The 19,151-nt window shown below is 41.2% G+C and overlaps 1 protein-coding gene across 9 annotated transcripts in view; it reads left to right on the top strand.

Annotated features, from left to right (window-relative positions):
* Window positions 1-19,151, top strand: part of si:rp71-68n21.9 (kelch-like protein 13) — an 82,760-nt gene that overhangs the window by 47,315 nt on the left and 16,294 nt on the right. For 8 of the 9 annotated variants that reach the window (XM_060833084.1, XM_060833086.1, XM_060833085.1 and 5 more), the window contains 2 exons: window positions 15,696-15,840; window positions 16,214-16,346. In XM_060833084.1, coding sequence (XP_060689067.1) covers window positions 15,696-15,840; window positions 16,214-16,346 — 278 coding nt within the window. Of the gene's footprint in view, window positions 1-15,695; window positions 15,841-16,213; window positions 16,347-19,151 lie in introns of those variants that run through there. The other variant, XM_060833088.1, reaches the window with a different exon arrangement.

The raw sequence follows: 19,151 nt of genomic DNA, 5'->3' as shown, positions 1-19,151 counted from the left end.
TACTGATGAGAGGAACAGGTATGCATTACTCTTGAGTTTTAACTCAGTCCAGGTTCACACATTCGTTACTGACGTGAAAATCTTTTGGGGAAGAACATTCCCCTTCTCTCGTTGTTTAGCTGGTTAAATAAATAAGTAGGCTTTTTTGGAATAAGCAGCTTACATATTTTTTAGCAACATAAAAATTACTATTATCATGCCTTAGGCATAATTGCTAATAAAGAGCTTTAATGTGTGCTTCCCATAATTTCAATTGCTGGAGATTATTACTGTTAACAGGACATTTTTTCCATTCAAACATCGGATTTTTCCCTTTATTATTATGATGGCACATACGGAATGTGTTGTTTCCATCCTCCTTTCCTCCTGCTAATCCCAGCTTTTTACAAACTGTGGCCAAGTGGATAGGTGGATGAAAGGGCTCTGCCAACATCATCTAATCAACATGTTAGAAGATCTTTCCATTTGTTAGAAAACATTTGCCAAAGCTGCAAAGCTTAGAATAAAAGAAAAAAGATCAGACCTGTCTTAATAATGCACTATTTGCAACCTCCGAAGGTCCAACAGATCTTCACCATTGATAAAGTACATTTGAACTGTACTTGCTAAACTGCCCACAACAAGACAACACAGCAATAGAATAAATGGTCCAATAATCTATGTTAGTGATATGGTAGAAGGTTGAAGGTTGAACAGGACACTGGCAGAAATCTCTTCTTCTTTTCTATCCACCTTGTAGGGCCCAAGTGTGTAATGAACACTGATCCAAGTGTGTAACCTGATCTAGGTACATAATAGGAAACTGCATTGGCTATGTAATGGTACTAATTTAAGTAGGTATCGGTGCTGCTGTGTGCGATGGACACAGGAATGGGTATGTAATGTACATTAATCCACATATACAACGTAAAACAGAGTTGCTCTGGATATGTAATAGGCACTGATCCAAGCAAGGATCTAAGAGTACACACCTGGATATACAATGAGCACTGATTCAGATTTGTAACAGGCAATTATCTCGGTATGTAATAACCACTGATTTGGGTACGTAATGTGCACTAATCTACTTCAATAACAGAGTAGATCCAAATATGTAAAAGGCACTGCTGCAAAAATGCTATGGATACTCATCTAGGTATGTGACAGGCATTAGTCTGAGTATGCAATGGGCACTGGACTAAATATATAATAAAGGTAATCTAGATATGTAACCAGTATTGATTCAAATATCTAGTAGTTGTGTCTTGGTATAAAATGAGCATGGATCCAAGAACATAAGGAAAAGCCGATTTGGGTATGTACAAGTGTACGATGTAAGTATATAACAGTTACTGATCTGAGGGGAAAAAAAGTGAGGACTGCAGATGCTGGAGATCAGAGTCGAGAGTGTGGTGCTGGAAAAGCACAGCAGGTCAGGCTGTACCCGAGGAGCAGGAGAATTGACGTTTCGGGCATAAGCCCTTCATCAGTCACTGATCTGAGCATGTATTAGGTAATTGATCTGCTCCTGGTGGATTTCCAGAGAAAGTTCAGTCGGCTCATACCAGATAGGGAGAGACTGTCTCATGATGAAAGCTTGAATAGTTTGGGCCTATACTCATTTAGAATAATGAGATGTGACCTTACTAAAACATACACTGTTTTCTGGAGATTTGACAGGATGGATATGGAAAGGCCATTTCTCCTTCTGTGAGGGTCTAGGTTCAGTGGGCATAGAATAAGAGGTCATACATTTAAGATGGAGTTGAGGAGAAATTTCCTCTCTCAAGCAGTCAATGTGTGGAATTATTTGCTGCTGAGAACTGTCGAGTTTAGGATGTTAGGTATATTCAAAGTTGAGATTTTTAATCAGGAAGGGAGTCAAGGCTTATGGGGAAAAGGCAGGAAAGCGCAGTTGAGAATTGTCAAATCAACCATGAACTCACGGAATGGCAAAGCAGACTCAGTTGGTTGAATGGTCTACTTCTGTTCCTGCAATCTTATAGTTTTAATCTATTCAGTCATTTCACTGTCAACCGCATTAAAGAACACGGGTTCTCTTTTCTTGCTCAGGCGAGCTGATTAGGAATTAAGCTGGAGTGATCAATAGTGATCTTTTCATGGTTCTAACAAAGGTTCAAATGTGCAAATCAGTATCTCTCCTTTGTTCTCCAGTTAATTATTTTTAAACAATTCAATGGAGCAAAGCTGAGAGCTGACAATATAGGATTAACAATGTCTCACATAGGGAGTTAATTTTGCCAAATTTCAACTTCAGTTGAACACAGAAGTGAAATTTTATAACTTTTGTTAAAGGGCATGTCTTTCCAAATTGACCCTGCAATCCTTTCAACTCGTTAACAACTGACCTAATTGTCCCAAGTCTATTGATTTCAAAACTGGTTTCTGATAAAATTTCCTTTATCAAAATGTTGATGAAATAATATCAGTTTTACTTAGTTATTCCCTGCACCTTGCAAACACATTTCTTAATGACTGGTGCTATAATCAACATGATCCTCAAGGATCCAAGTCACCAACCTCCACAGCAATAAACAAAAAATGCATCGACATAACAGCATTCAGAACTTCAGAATGTCCCACAGCATTTCACAACCAGGAACTATACTTAAAGCGTAGTAACAGCTTCAGTGCAGGAGACATAACCGCTTCCAGGTAGAACACGATCCTTAAACAGCACACAGAGCAAAGGGGCTTCAGTTTAAAATCTCATCAGAAAGATATCACCTCAACTGTGTAACACTGGCTCAACATTTGAGATTTTGTATACAAAATCTACCTGAAGTGGGATGTAAATCTGTAACATTCCAATTTCAAGGCAAGTGTTATGAACTAAAGCATGAATCCTCCCTTATAAAGATAGGAACAAACGTACCAATAGCATGCAATACACTGATTGTGAGTCATTACAGTACTGGTCCAGACTTGAGGAGTGAGACACAGTAGCATTACACGGCCTTACATAAAAATACACTCTCTAGTTGGATTCTGGGTAATCCAAGCTGGAGGATGAGAAAATAATTGTGGCTGTAACAGCTGCTCCTTTCTGAGGTATTTTAGCTGCTTGAGCTGTTTTCCTCGAATTACAGGAACAGTAATTAGAGTTTTAAAAGCTGTTGCATTGTTTTGAAACTTTGGAGAAAAAAAATCAAAACAACAACTTTCAAAATGAGGAAGAGGGACAAAGGCAGTGACCACATGGTCAGTCAATCAAATGAGAAAGAAACCAACATTGTTGTCTGAGACAGCAATGAATCTGCACAGCTTCTGCCTATGCTGTTTGGGTTCAAGAATCTCTGAAATTCAGAGAGCATCTAAGAAAAATCAACAAACAGCGAAATTCAAAGCTGATCTTAGAGGAACCTGTGTGGGAGAGTTCTAAGCATGGGGGCAGCTAAGTGCATAGATTTTTTAGTGTAACCTTGTTGTTTTTTGTAAATCTACAATAGTGACTAGAGTGGGTTTTTTTATTATATGTTTTATTGAGATCTGTCTCTTGATTAAATTTTAACAATATAAAACATAGATACTAAGTTAGCTTTGAGCAGTGATTTTAAGAGTAGTAAGGCGGTGCTATTTTCTGGGTCTGTAGATTGTTAAGGTGCAAAGATGGCCTTTAGTAGAGAGATGTACCCTTCCTGTTGGATGTGGGAGTTTAGGGAGAGTCAAGAGTGTGGCGCTGGAAACACACAGCTGGTTATGCAGCATGGGAGGGGCAGGAGAGTTAACATTTCAGGCATAAGCCCTTCATCAGGAATGAGGCTTGTGGGCCAAGACAGCAGAGAGATAAATGGAAGGGTGGTGGGGCTGGGGGGTAGGTAGCTGGGAATGCAATAGGTAGATGAATATTGGGGTGAAAGTGATATTTCAGAGAGGAGGGTGGAGCAGATAGGAGGGAAGTGAGATCGACAGGTAGGACCGTTCAAGAGGGCGGTGCCAAGTTGGGAGGGTTGGACTGGGATAAGGTGGGGTGAGGGGAAATGAGAAAACCAGTGAAATCCACATTGATCCCGTGTGGTTGGAGAGTCCCAAGACAGAAGATGAGGCATTCTTCCTCCAGGCATCAGGTGGTTAGAGTTTGGCGATGGAGGAGGCCCAGGACTTGCATGTTCTTGACGGAATGGGAGGGGGAGATGAAGTGTTCAGCCATAGGGCGGTGGGGTTGTTTAGTACTAGTGTCCCAAAGATGTTCTCTGAAATGATCTGCAAGTTGGCGTCCTGTCTCTCCAATGTAGAGGAGACCATATCGGGTGCAATTGATGCAGTAGGTGACGTGTGTGGAAGTACAGACAAATTTCTGTCGGATGTCGAAGGATTCTTTGGGGCCTTGGATGAAGGTGAGAGGAAGGTGTTTGAAATTCTTGCGATGGCGGGGGAAAGTGCTGGAAGGGGAGGGTAGGTTGATGGATCTAACAAGGAAGTCACAGAGAGACCATTCCCTCCAAACCGCAGATAGGGATGTGGAGGGAAATATTTCTCTGATGGTCAGGTCTGTTTGTAGTTGATGGAAATGGTGGAGGATGATGCAGTGTATCAGGAGATTGGTAGGGTGGAAAGTGAGGACCAGGGGATTCTGTCCTTGCCAATTCCCCTCCCCCCACCTTATCCCAGTCCCAACTTCCCAACCCATCACCATTCCCCAACCACCTGACGCCCGGAGGAAGAATGTCTCATCCACAGGAACAATGTGGATTTTACCCATTTCCGTCTTTCCTCTACCCCCCACCATATCCCAGTCCCAATTTCCCAACTCACCCTGTTGAATGGTCCTACCTGTCCATCTTCCTTCCCACCTATCTGCCCCACGCTCCTCTCCGACTATCACCTTCACCCCCACCTTCATTTACCTATCACATTCCCAGCTAACTTTCCGCCAGCCCCACCTTCTCCCATTTATCTCTCAGCCCCCTGGCCAACAAGCCTCATTCCTGATGAATGGCTTATGCTTGAAACATTGACTCTCCTGTTCCTCACATGCTGCCTGGTGCTCTTCCAGCGCCAGACTCTTCGACTCTGCTTTCCAGTATCTGCCATCCTCACTTTCTCCAGAGTTTAGGGAGAGTTTCCATGTTACTGATGATTATGTCAGCAGTAAGTGTGCTTGGTTGCAAATCTTCTTGGATCACATGGCTCGGAGCAGCAGTTAGAGACAATGAAGAAGTTACAGGAGTTGGGAGTGTGATGGAAGGCAAATACAGTCAGGTAGATGGGTTGCCTCCAGGAAAGTAGAAGAAGGAGGCAGAAGTCTTCTGTGGCTATACTCATCTCAAGCAAGTATACCGTTTTGGAAAATATAGAGGGTGATGGATTCTCAGGGAAATGGCGCATGGACAGCCAAGTTTCTGATACTGAGAAAGGCATTAATATAATGAGGGGTACGTCAGGTTCCAAGCGATTGATTGTGATAGGGGACTCTCTAATCAGAGGCACAGACAGATGATCCTGTAGCTGACAGTGAGAAATCAAAATGGTGCGTTGTTTCCCTGGTGCCAGGATCAAGGATATCTTGGAGAGAGTGCAGAATATTCTCAAAGGAGAGAAAGACCAATAGGAGGTGTTGTGCACATTAGAACGAATGACATAGGAAGGGAAAAGGATGAGATTCTGAATATTGAAAGTTAGGAAGGAATATAAAAAGGTCCTTGAGGGTAGAAATATCTGGATTACTCCCAGTGCTATGAGCTAGTGAGGATAGGAATAGGAGGATATAGCAGATGAATGCTTGGCTGAGGACCTGGTGCAGGGGGGAAGGGTTCACATTTTTGGATCAATGGAATTTCTTCTGGAGCATAACTGACCTGTATAAGAAGGATGGATTTCACCTGAATTGCAAGGGGATTAATATTTTGGCAGGGAGGTTAGCTAGAGCTGCTTAAGAGTATTTAGATTAGTAAGGTGGGGGTGGTGGGACTCAGGAAAATAGTGAGGAAAGAGGTCAGTATGAGACTAGTGCAGTTGGGAAAAGGAACAAGTCAAACAGTCAGGACCAGCAGGAACAAAGCAGAGAATGAGATAGGACTGATCAATTAAACTGCAATAATTTCAATGCAATAAGCCTAACAGGGAAGGCAGATGAACTCAGGGCATGGTTAGGAACATGGGACTGGAATATCATTGCACAGAGATGACTCAGGGATGAACAGGACTAGCAATTTGGTGTTCTGGGATACAAGTGTTACAGGAAGGATAGAAAGGTGGTGGTGGGGTGGGGCGGGGTGGGGGGGGTGTTGCGTAAGAGAGGAGGTGGAGTGGCGTTTTGGAAAAGGGTTGACATTATGGCTGTATTTAGGGAGGATATTCCTAGGAATACATCCAGGGGAGTTATTTGCGAGAACTCAGAAATACGAAATGGATGATCACCTTATTGGGATTTTAGTGTAGACCCCCCCACCCACCCACAACAGTCAGCCAGAAATTGAGTAACAAATTTGCAAAGAAATCTCAATTATCTGTAAGAATAATGGGGTGATTATGGTCAGGGATTTTAACTTTTCAAACATAAACTGGGACTGTCATAGTGTTAAGGGTTTAGAAGGAGAGGAATTTGTTAAGTATGCACAAGAAAATTATTTGATGCAGTACGTGGATGTACCTACTGGAGAAGGTGCAAATCTTGACCTACTCTTGGGAAATAAGGCAGGGCAGGTGACTGAGGTGTCAGTGGAGGAGTACTTTGGGACCAGCGAACATAATTCTATTAGTTGTAAAATAGTGATGGAAAAGGATAGACCGGATCCAAAAGTTGAAGTTCTAAATTGGAGGGAGGTTAATATTCACCGTATTAGGCAAGAACTTCCAAAAGTTGATTGGGTCAGATGTTCACAGGTAAACGGATGGCTGAAAAATGGGAAGCCTTCAAAAATGAGATAACAGGAGTCCAGAGACAGTATTTTTCTGTTAGGGTGAAAAGCAAGGTTGGTAGATTTAAGGATTGCTGCATGACTAGAGAAATTGATGTTTTGGTCAAGAAAAAGAAGGGAGCATATATCTGGTATAGACAGCAAAAATCAGGTGAATCCTTAGAGTATAAAGGCAGTGGGAGTATAGTGAAGAAGGAAATCAAGAGGGATAAAAGGGGACATGAGATAGCCTTGGCAAATAGGGTTAAGGAGAATCAAAAGAGATTTTTAAAATACATTCAGGGACAAAGGGGTAACTAGGAAAAGAATAGGGCCCCTCAAAGATCTGCAAGGCAGCTTACATGTGGAACTGCAGGAGATGGGGGAGATTCTAAACGGGTATTTTGCACAGTGTTTACTGTGGAGAAGGATATGGAAGATATAGAATGTGGGGAATTAAATGGTGACATCTTGAGAAATGTCCATATTACAGAGGAGATGGTACTGGATGTCTTAAAACACATAAAGGTGGCTTAATCCCCAGGATCTGATCAGATGTACTCTAGAACTCTGGGAAGCTAGAGAAGTGATTGCTGGGCCTTTTGCTGAGATATTTGTATAATTGATAGTCATAGGTGAGGTGCAGGGAGACTGGATGTTGGCTAACATGGTGCCACTGTTTAAGAAAGGTGGAAAGGAAAAGCCAGAGGACTATAGGCTGGTGAGCCTGACATTGGTGGTGGGCAAGTTGTTGAAGGGAATCCTGAGGGACACGATTTACATGTATTTGGAAAGACAAGGATTGATTAGGGATAGTCAACATGGCTTTCTGTTTGGGAAACCATGTCTCACTAACTTAAATGAGTTTTTTGAAGAAGTAACAAAAAAAAATTGATGAGGGCAGAGTGGTGGATGAGATCTATATGGACTCCAGTAAAGCGTTCAGCAAGGTTCCTCATAGGAGACTGGATAACAAAGTTAGATCACATGGAATACAGGGAGAACTAGTCATTTGGATATAGAACTGGCTCAAAGGTAGAAGACAGAGGATGGTGGTGCAGGGTTGCTTTTCAGACTGGAGACCTGTGACCAGTGGTATGCAACAAGGATTGATGCTGGGTCCACTGTTTTTGTCATTTATATAAATGATTTGGATATGAACATAGGAGGTATAATTAATAAATTTGCAGATGACACCAAAATTGGAGGTGTAGTGGACAATGAAGGAGTTTACCTCAGAGTGCAATGGGATCTTGATCAGATGGGCCAATGGGCTGAGGAGTGGCAGATGGAATTTAATTTAGATAAATGTGAGGTGCTACATTTTGGAAAGGCAAATCAGGGAAGGACTTATACCTTTAATGGTAAGGTCCTAGGGAGTGTTGCTGAACAAAGAGACCTTGGAGTGCAGGTTCATAGTTCCTTGAAAGTGGAGTTGCAGGTAGATAGGATAGTGAAGAAATCATTTGGTATGCTTTCCTTTATTGTCAGAGTATTGAGATTGGGAGTTAGGAGAACATTGGTTAGACAACTTTTGGAATATCGTGTGCAATTCAGGTCTACCTCCTATTGGAAGGATGTTGTGAAACTTGAAAGGGTTCTGAGAAGATTTACAAAGATGTTGCCAGGATTGGATGGTTTGAGCTATAATGAGAGACTGAGTAGACTGGGGCAGTTTTCCCTCGAGCATCAAAGGCTGAGGGGTGACATTGTAAAGATTTATAAAATCATGAGGGGCATGATTTCCCTCAGGTGGGGGAATCCAAAACTCGAGGGCATAGGTTTAGGGTAAGAGGGGAAAGATTTAAAGGGACCATAGGGGCAACTTTTTCATGCGTGTATGGAATGAGCTGCCAGAGGAAGTGGTGGAGGCTAGTACTTTTACAATATTTAGAAGTCATCTGGATGGGTATATGAATAGGAAGATTTTACAGGGATGTGGTCCAGGTGTTGGCAAATAGGACTAGATTGGGTTAGAATATCTGGTTGGCATAGACAAGTTGGACGGAAGGGTCTTTTTCTGTGACTCTGAGTTAAGATGGCAATTGAGAATGTTTGTTCAATAAAATTCTGAGTCCTTTAGCAGGGCTAGTGTACAACAATATTCAGTCAAGCTGAGTAGGTGTATGGGAATGTAGAAAGACCAGAGCAGAAGAACATTTCGCCCTTCAATCCTATTCTGGCATTTAATTTGAACAGAGAAAATCCATAGGTTCTCTGGTGACACCAAGTTAGATCTGATGAAAGATCACCGGTTTTGAAATATTGACTCTGCTTTCTCTGGACTGATGCTGCCAGATCTGCTGAGTTTCTCCAGCAATTTTTGTCTTTGTTTCAGATTTACAACATCTGCAGTTCTTGGCTTTATTATTATTATTATTATCCAAGTTAGTATCACAATAGGTTGTGCGGGTGGGAAAGGAATCTACTCTATTTCTTACCAGAGAATGCTATCTCTTCCAGCTACAGCAATCTGCTGGATCAACTTGAGTTTAAAAAATGGAACAAGGTAATTTTCCTCTCCATCACCCCCCAACCGAGATCTACGTTTTGTTGGGCAAACATGATTTCTTCCCACATATAAAGGAGCTCATACAATCACAACGCTCACAGGATCCTAATGATATTTTAAATGCTTGCAGGACACTTGCTACAGTATTGAACCTGCTGTGAAAGAACACATCCAAGTCTTGGCAGTGGCCAGTCTTGAACTTTCTTTTGTGGGGCCAAGAACAGAACATGTTAAATAAGGAACGTTTGGACCTTGAATGTCTTAGCTACCTTTCCTCTCTGTCACTCACAATGTGATGGTCAAGAAGACACAACAATGCCTCCTCTTCCTCAGGAGGCTGAGGCAATTTGGCATATCCATAACAACCTGCACCAATGTTTACAGATACACCATAGAAAACATTCTGCGTGGATGTATCATGACTTGGTACAGCAATTGCTCTGCCCAGGATCATAAGAAATTACAGAAAATTGTGGGCACAGTCCAAACAACCCAACCTTCTGTCCGTTGACTCCATCTACACATCTCATTGCCACAGAAACACAGCCAACATCAAAGACCCCTCCCATTCCAGTCTTAATCTCTTCCGACAGCTTAAACATACGTATGAACAACATCCAAGAACAGCTTCTTCCCTGCTGTTATTTGACATCTGAATGGACCTTTTAAATTTCAAATCTAATGTTGATCTTTTTGTACACCTTCTTTGCAGCTGTAACTTTGTATTCCTTGCTATGTTCTGTTACCCCATGATCTATATGTCCTTGTAGTTATGATGTGCTGCACTGTATGCAAAACAAAACTTTTAGCTGTATATAGATACATGTGGTAATAATAACAAAGTCAAATCAAAATTCTCCTCACCCAACCCCATTGAGACCCTGCCAAACATTTCTGGATAAAGTAGGTATGTTAAGTGACTAAAATTTTCTGCTGATGTTGTCAAACTGACTTCTATGGGTTCGTGCCAAAATAATTGGTGATTGTACAATTGTGTATAAATATAAATAAATAATTGTTTTACAATAATCACATTTTAAATATTATTTGTCACATAGCTTTCTGAACTTTATGAGAAGATGACACTGTTTCAAGTTTGTCATATTAGTTGTTTAGTGCCCTAAAGCTGATGTGCTTTAGTCATCCATTCACAACATTAGCTTGTTTTTGTTCCAGATATGAGACAATCAATATTTCTTTTTCTCATTTATCAGCTGTGGTTCAGGGTAACCTCTAAACCAGAAGATTGTAGATTAATGACCCACCCCCTGACCTTGGGCACTTTTTTCTCTGCTGATACTCTAGTGATGGGTATCATATTGGTCAGATACACTGTCTTCTGGATTAGACTTCAAATGTTGGCCATGCCTCCCCTCACGGATCAGCCTACAAAATCATATGGTGCTATTGCAAAAATGAGCAAAGAAGGATATAGGTTGGCATTGTGGATTTGAGGGGCCATAGTTGGTGGGTGCTGAATGTGAGTTGGCATGGCTGGAGCTTGGAGAATGTTGTGGGGGTGTGACGGATAAGGGCTGGATCTAATTTTGTTGCTTTGTTTTCATATCTTCCAGAAATTGTCAGTACGTCAAGATAGAATTTCTGTCCACCTTCCACACTATATGCAGGGTCAGCCACCATGATTCTCATTAAACCTGATCCGTCTGGAAAAAAAATCTGTGTTCCAGGTTACCTTTTACAAACATCAGTTTTGTGGAGGCAGGAATTGTTCCAACTCTGCACTGCCAGCCAAGAGCAAAGCAAAGGCTCAAGTGAGGGCAACATAAGAAACTAGTTTGGGAAACAGTACATTACATTTCTTAGTACTTGTAAGTTTGGGGCAGAGAGTACAATGAGATGTGCGTAGGCTTGGGGGAGAGATTCCATGTGCTATATGTGCAAGTTTTGAAAGAGAGATTACAATGTAATATTTATGTAGATTTGAGGGAGAGATTACAATGCAATGACTGTGTAAATTGGAGGGAGAGATTACAAAGCTGAGATTTGATGCTCAACGGACTAAGTATAGGAAGAATGTGTGCATTGGTGACTCTCCATCCCCACCAAGCCCACTGGAGCAAACACTAATCAGGTAACTAGGAGCTGATAGTGAGCAGCTTGGCAAATCATGCGCTTTGATACTAAAATCCTGTCCTAACTAGATTGGCTACAAGTTGCTGCAGAATGCTGGTAGCTTCTGTGACCTAGAGATTGCTACGAGAGATCTGACCTTCAGGAGCTAGTGAGAATGTGGCCATTTTGTGGGTGTGGGGATCATGGTGAGATCATAAACAATTGCATAGGAGTGTGTTTCATTGACTGCCCTCTAACATTCCATCCCTATCCCTAAATAGCCATATTGGGGTAAATACAAAAATCCCACTCCAAACTGAGAAAACAGGTCGAACTCTGTTTCCAGTCAGGAAACTATTCATTTTCTGTAACTGCTAGGAGGCAGGTTAATCAGGCAACTGGCAAACAAAGCTTTTTGCTGACCATAAATTGACCTTCTGACTCACTGCATAATTACGAGGTGGTGAGAAAGGGATGATTATCTCTTCAATGCCTATTTACTTCCCCTTCATATCACTTTGCACAGCAACAATCAGGGAAGGGAAAATTGTGCTCAAGACACTATGGAGATTTGGGTGGAGAGATTCTAATATACCACTTGCATGTGTTTGGGGAGAAATTACAATATGCTGTTTGGGAACATTTTCAGAAAAATCTCTTCAGTTGCTGTGTTAGTTGAGGAAGGAGCAAGAGGGTCAATGCGACTAACATGTTTGACATAGCCTCTATGGAGTTAGATAATGCTTTTGACAAAGTCCGAACATGACAGCATGGTCTGATGATTAAAATCTCATGAGTTCCAAAAGAACGTAGTAGGAAATAAAGGTGCCAGTCATTTCATGCTTGGAAATTTGTTTCCAGTGGGGACTTACGGGGCTCAGTCCAGAGTCTTCATATTCTTGCTCTGTATCAGTAACTATTTCAATGCTTAAGAAGTTTACACATGATATATCAATGGACGATGTGGTTAAAAGCGGGAAAGAAACTGTAGGAAGATATCAATGAATGAGAACAGAGTCAGTAAGGCAAGGTACATACTTTGATTATTTACTGTGGTTTGAGTACTTTGGATGGGTCAGTTTTTGATCAATGCGTGCACGAGGGTGTCCTGGCACAGTATGTAGATAAGCCAACAAGGGGCGAGGCCATATTGGATTTGATACTGGATAATGAACCCAGGCAGGTGTTAGATTTGGAGGTAGGTGAGCACTTTGGTGATAGTGACCACAATTTGGTTATGTTTACTTTAGTGTTGGAAAGGGATAAGTATATAATGCAGGACAAGAGTTATTGCTGGGGGAAAGGCAATTATGATGCAATTAGGCAAGTTTTAGGATGCATAGAATGGGGAAGGAAACCACAGGGGATTGGCACAATTGAAATGTGGAGTTTATTCAAGGAACATTACTGCATGTCCTAGATAAGGACAGGGAGGAAGTGGTCGAGCGAGGGAACCGTGGTTTACTAAAGAAGTTGAATGTCTTGTCTCGAGGAAGAAGGCGGCTTATGTTATCATGAGACATGAAGGCTCAGTTAGGGTGCTTGAAAGTTACAAGTTAGTCACGAAAGAACAAAAGAGAGAGCTGAGAAGAGCCAGCAGGGGACATGAGAAGTCGGTGGCAGGTAGGATCAAGGAAAACCCTAAAGCTTTGTATGGGTATATCAGGAGTAAGATTGGGCCCAATCAAGGACAGTAGAGGGAAACTGTGCGTGGAGTCCGAGGAGATAGGGAAAGCGCTAAGTGAATACTTTTCATCAGAGTACTGAGATACAGGCTTGGGGTTCACAAGGAGAAGGTGTTAGCAATTCTGGAAAGTGTGAAAATAGATGGGATTTAACCTAGAATTCTCTGGGAAGCTAGAGCGGAGATTGCAGAGCATTTGGCTTTGATCTTTATGTCATCATTGTCTACAGGAAAAGTGCCAGAAGACTGGAGGATAGCAAATGTTGTTCCCTTGTACAAGGAGGGGACCAGAGACAGCCCTGCTAATTATAGACCAATGAGCCTTACGTTGGTTATGGTTAAAGTGTTGGAAAAGGTTATAAGAAATAGGGTTTATAATCATCTAGAAAGGAATAAGTTGATTAGGGATAATGAAAGGTATATCATGTCTCACAAATGTTATTGAGTTATTTGAGAAAGTGGCCATACAGGTGGATGAGGGTAAAGCGGTGGATGTTGTGTATATGGATTTCAGTAAGGCGTTTGATAAGGTTCCCAATGGTAGGTTACTGCACCAAAATATGGAGGCATGGGATTATGGGTGATTTAGGGGTTTGGATCTATTCCTGAGATGCTGCCTGGCCTGCTGTGCTTTGACCAGCAACACATTTGCAGCTGTGATCTCCAGCATCTGCAGACCTCATTTTTTACTCAGGAATTGGATAACTGATAGAAGACAGAGGGTGGTGGTTGATGGGAAATGTTCATCCTGGAGTTCAGTTACTAGTGGTGTACTGCAAGGATCTGTTTTGGGGCCACTGCTGTTTGTCATTTTTATAAATGACCTGGATGAAGGAGTAGAAGCTAGTAAATTTGTGGATGACACTAAGGTCAGTGGAGTTGTAGATAGTGCTGAAGGATGCTGCAAGTTACAGAGGGACATAGATACGCTACAAAGGTGGACTGAGAGGTAACAAACGAGGTGATTCACTTTGGAAGGAGCAGCTGGAATAAAGAGTACTGGGGCTAATGGTAAGATTGTTGGTAGCGTGGATGAGCAGAGAGATCTCCATGTCCATGTATATAGATCCCTGAAAATTGTCACCCAGGTTGATAGGGTTGTTAAGAAAGCTTACGGTGTGTTAGCTTTTATTGGTAGAAGGATCCAATTTTAGACCCATGAGGTCATGCTGCAGCTGTACAAAATTTTGCTGCGGCCGCACTTGGAGTATTGCGTATAGTCCTGGTCACCGCATTATAGGAAGGATGTGGAAACTTTGGAAAGGGTGGAGAGGAGATTTACTAGAATGTTGCCTGGTATGGAGGGAAGGTTTTAAGTGGAAAGTCGGAGGGGACTTGAGGCTCTTTTTGTTAGAGAGAAGAAGGTTGAGAGGTGGCTTAATTGAGACATATAAGATAATCAGAGGATTAGATAGGGTGGACAGTGAGATCCCTTTTTCTTCGGACGGCGATGGCTAGCATGAGGGGACATACCTTTAAACTGAGGGGTGATAGGTATAGGACAGATGTCAGAGATAGTTTCTTTACTCAGAGAGTAGTAAGGGTGTGGAACACCCTGCCTTCAACTGTAGTAGACTCGCCAACTTTAAGGGCATTTCAATGGTCAATGGATAAACATATGGATGAAAATAGAATAGTATAGGTTAGATGGGCTTCAGATTGGTTTCATAGGTAGGTGCAACATTGAGGGCTGAAGGGCCTGTACTGTGCTGTAATGTCTTATGTTCTATTATCTATGGCACAGGATAGAGGGAGGTCGTGTTAGGACTATATATGGCATTAGTTAGATTGTAGCTAGAGTACTACATGTGCTTCTGGTCAGTGCATTACAAGAAGGGTTAGGGGATAGAAGATTTACAAAGACATTGCTAAACAAATGGGGAAATGTTGGCCATGCTGGAGCTGTTTTCTATGGAATGAAGGAAGATAATGGGATACTTTTGTGTTGTATGAAGAGCTTAAAGAGAGCAGACAGGAAAGACCTACGTCACTCAGTAGAGGAGTCGATAACCAGAGGGCATAAAGTAAAAGTAGTTGGTGGAAGAATCAGAATAGAATTGAAGGTGAATTTTGTACCCAGAGTAAGGGTGGGATCTGGAAAGCTGTAAACTCTCAGAGCAAGTAAAATAAAAATACTTGGTTATGCATTTGAGGAGCGTATTAAATTAAATACCTCTTACCACTGGGAATGATGCAGAGGCAAATGAATGGGAGGCAGTAAATGTGAATTTGTGAAGATCTTTAGTATTCCTGTTTACAAAAAAAGAAAAATATTAAAGATGCTGAAACTATGAAATAAATAAGAATATGCTAGAATTACTTTAGCAGGTATAATAGCATCTGTGGAGAGAGACTGAGTTAGTTTCAAATTAAATATGACTCTCCCTCAGAATTTGAGTAATCTCAGTTATTGATAACTTGGCCTCCAACAATGATGTTTAGTGATACCTTTGCAATTACAAATGCTAACATAAAAAAATTTAATATTTTCTTCTGATGGATCATAGAGGAACAGGTGTATCTGTGGCAGGTGTAACTTACCCTTATAATTTAAGTAAATGTTTGTCTATGTTGTCCTGCTTTTCAGTTCACTTTTAGAAGAGGACACCTTGCCTTTGAAAGTGTCTTTGAACCAGAGTAAGATGGGAGTAGTAAAAAACTGCCAGTTTTCTGCATCTCTTGGGAGCTCTCAGGACTTCAACAGTGAGACACACAGCTCAGCAGTGCTACAGGTATATTCAAAAATATTTTTACTACTGTCAAGCACACAGTTGCTTTGTGTCTGTGAGTAATATAATTAATTTTCATGTAGTCATATCCAACAGAGTTTGCGAAATCAATTCTTTGTAAATCAATTTGTCATTATTATCAAGCAGATAAGTATGAGGTATTGAGCTTTTATCTCCTTTAAGAATTGCTCATCATTTGGGACTGTCCTATCGCGTTGATAATAATGTTAACATTTGCGTCTTATATGGTCATATAAAAGATTGCTAATCCTTAAACAGTTTTGGTTCAATTGTGTTTACCTCTGATGTTTACATTCTTGTCGTTAATGTTTTCATTATCTAAATTCTAATGTACATGTTCTCCCCCCTACTGTAGGGATTTAATACTCTGAGGAATAATGGTTTGCTCTGTGATGTCACTCTAGTGCCAGCGGATGGAGATGAAAGGTTTCCTGTTCACAGAGCCATGATGGCATCAACAAGTGATTATTTTAAGGCTATGTTCACAGGTATTTAGAATTTTTGTCAATCATCAATTGGATAGTCAAACCCTGCTTTCATTATTTTACAATAATGTAAGATCAGCATACACCTAAACAATAAATTCCTGACTCATACCTTCCAGCAACCATGAGGCAAAATATCTGCCTTCTGCAATGGACCTTTAATTAAACAATTTCAATTGGATTTTTGCAAATCATCCAGCAAAATTATTTCTAGACAACCTGAGTAAAAAATGTATGGCCAAGCTTCAATAATGTATTTCAGCTTCTCAACCAGCTGCTGTTCAGTCAGATGTTCAGAGAGAAATTTCTAGATGAGCTCAGTACCTGTCATCGTCAGGCAGACCCTCCCCTGATCTTACAATAGTGAATGTCCCAGTCAGATGGGCCTCTCTTGAAGAACATTAACTCATCTTTTTTGAGGGCTTTCTGAAAATGAAACAATTTCAACACACACCTTGCTTATCGTTCCCACTCACTTGCTTGCTCCAAGTTAAAAATCACACAACTCCAGGTTATAATCTTCGAGGAGAAAGTGAGGTCTGCAGATGCTGGAGATCAGAGCTGAAAATGTGTTGCTGGAAAAGCGCAGCAGGTCAGGCAGCATCGAAGGAACAGGAAATTCGACGTTTTGGGCATAAGCCCTTCTTCAGGAATCCTGAAGAAGGGCTTATGCCCGAAACGTCGAATTTCCTGTTCCTTGGATGCTGCCTGACCTGCTGCGCTTTTCCAACAACACATTTTCAACTTCAGGTTATAGCCCAACATATTTATTTGGAAGTACTAGCTTTTGGACCACTGCTCCTTCATCAGGTAGCTGTGGAGCTGGATCATAAGGCAAATGATGTATAGCAAGAGATCACAATGTCATGCATGCAATTGACACAATATGCTCAACAAACTTAGATTTTAGATTGCTGTTAAGGAGAAGAAAGTGACATCTCAGGTCAGACAATGCATTAAAGGTGTGAGGTTAGAGTCTGTCTGTAACCCAATCTTGAGTCAGACTGGTTCGGTTTCCAAAGTAGGGTTTCATGAAATGTTACTTGGATTGACTGCCTGCAGATTGTGTGCTTTTTGAACAAGATAGGATGTATCTGCAATTACAATTCTGCAAATGCAAATTCACCCAATAGATTTGTGTGTATGCATGCATGTGGAGGAGAACAGTTGGGGAGCACTTCAACGGTCAGGGGTATTCGGCCTTGGATCTTCAGGTGACCATCCTCCAAGGCGGACTTTGAGACATGCAATGATCAGAGGCTGATAGCCAAGTTCGGTACCCATGGGGGTGGCCTCAATCAGGACCCTGGGTTCATGTCACACTGCAGGTGACCCCACTGCACTATACACACTCTCTCTCTCACACACATACACATATATACACACACACTCTTACATACTCACACACTGATGCAGACCTTCTCTCTCTCTCTCTCCCTCTCTCTCACACACACACACACACACACGTACACAACGAGATGTGCGCACATGTTCACATGCACACTCACGCACACACTCACCCTCTCTCCCACACACACACATTCCCTCTTTCTCTCCACCTCACACGCACACATACACAAATCTATGGGGTGAATTTGCATTTGCAGAATTGTAATTACAGACTCTACTATTTTGTTCAAAAAGCACACAATTTGCAGGCAGTCAATCCATGTAACATTTTATAAATTCCTACTTTAGTAATAGAACCAGTCTGACTTAAGACTGGGATACAGGTAGATTCTAATCTTAAACCTTTAATTCATTGTCTGAACTAAGATGTCACCTTTTTTTGTAAAACCTTAAGTTATTTCAAGAATGTGACTTGAAAGAAGTTCTGGGATTTGCATATTAATGAATCGAACCCTCAACCCATTCCAAAAGACGAAAGATTTAACAGCAATCTAGGTTTGTTCAATATATCATATCAGTCACATGACACTGTGATCTTTCTTTCGCTATAAGTTCTGTGTCTTCTGACCCTGCTCAGTAGCTACCTGATGTGCTTCCAAATAAGCCTGTTGGACTATAACCTGGTGTTGTGTGATTTTTAACTTTGTCCAGCCCAGTCCAACACCGGCACCTCCATATCACTGCTTGTTCCAGAATCTCTGTTTCTTTTTCTATTGTTTTACTCACCTTCAGTTCTTTTAGTGACGTTGCATTGACTAATGCAGATCATCCATCCATTTTTCATCCCTTTCTATAGTGTAAAAGAAAAAATCAGCTCATGATCTATTGAACTCATTAGATGTTAACTTGTATTAGGAATTAGTATATTACAAGAGAAAATGTCTGTCTTTCCTTTGGAGGTGGCCGTACAGAGTGTTGCTGTAACTCAAACATTAAACCCATTCAATCGCTTCAGGCACATAAGGAAATATTTTGCACAGACATGCTGTCAGGGATTAATAGCCTGATGGTCAGGCCCCATGGTGACATTGACAGTCTGTTCCTCCATGAATGGACACCAGAGTATCCAGCAAGCACAGGAACATAGTCTGCTAGCATAATATGTACACTCAACAGTGTCTGTGTCCACCTGTTCTCTATAAATTATATGCTCGCATATGACTTATCAGTGAAAGGCACTGTGATGCTTGATTCCAATTGTTGATATTAAAGAAGATCACGACCATTATGGCTTGTTCCTTTTAATCTGGTTTATTCAATTTTATAAAGTAGTTCATCTATTTTTCTTTTGTAGTTCCAAAAAAAGGCCAGTATTTTGTATTTTATGTCAGCAATTACAAATCATTCTTCTGCGTCTTACAGAATTGAAGGAACCAGGATTTCTTTACTTTTCAGTTC

This window comes from Hemiscyllium ocellatum, chromosome 12, assembly GCF_020745735.1.
Source record: "Hemiscyllium ocellatum isolate sHemOce1 chromosome 12, sHemOce1.pat.X.cur, whole genome shotgun sequence".
In the NCBI taxonomy this organism is placed as follows: Eukaryota; Metazoa; Chordata; class Chondrichthyes; order Orectolobiformes; family Hemiscylliidae; genus Hemiscyllium; species Hemiscyllium ocellatum.
This window is presented reverse-complemented; position numbering and strand designations above follow the sequence as displayed.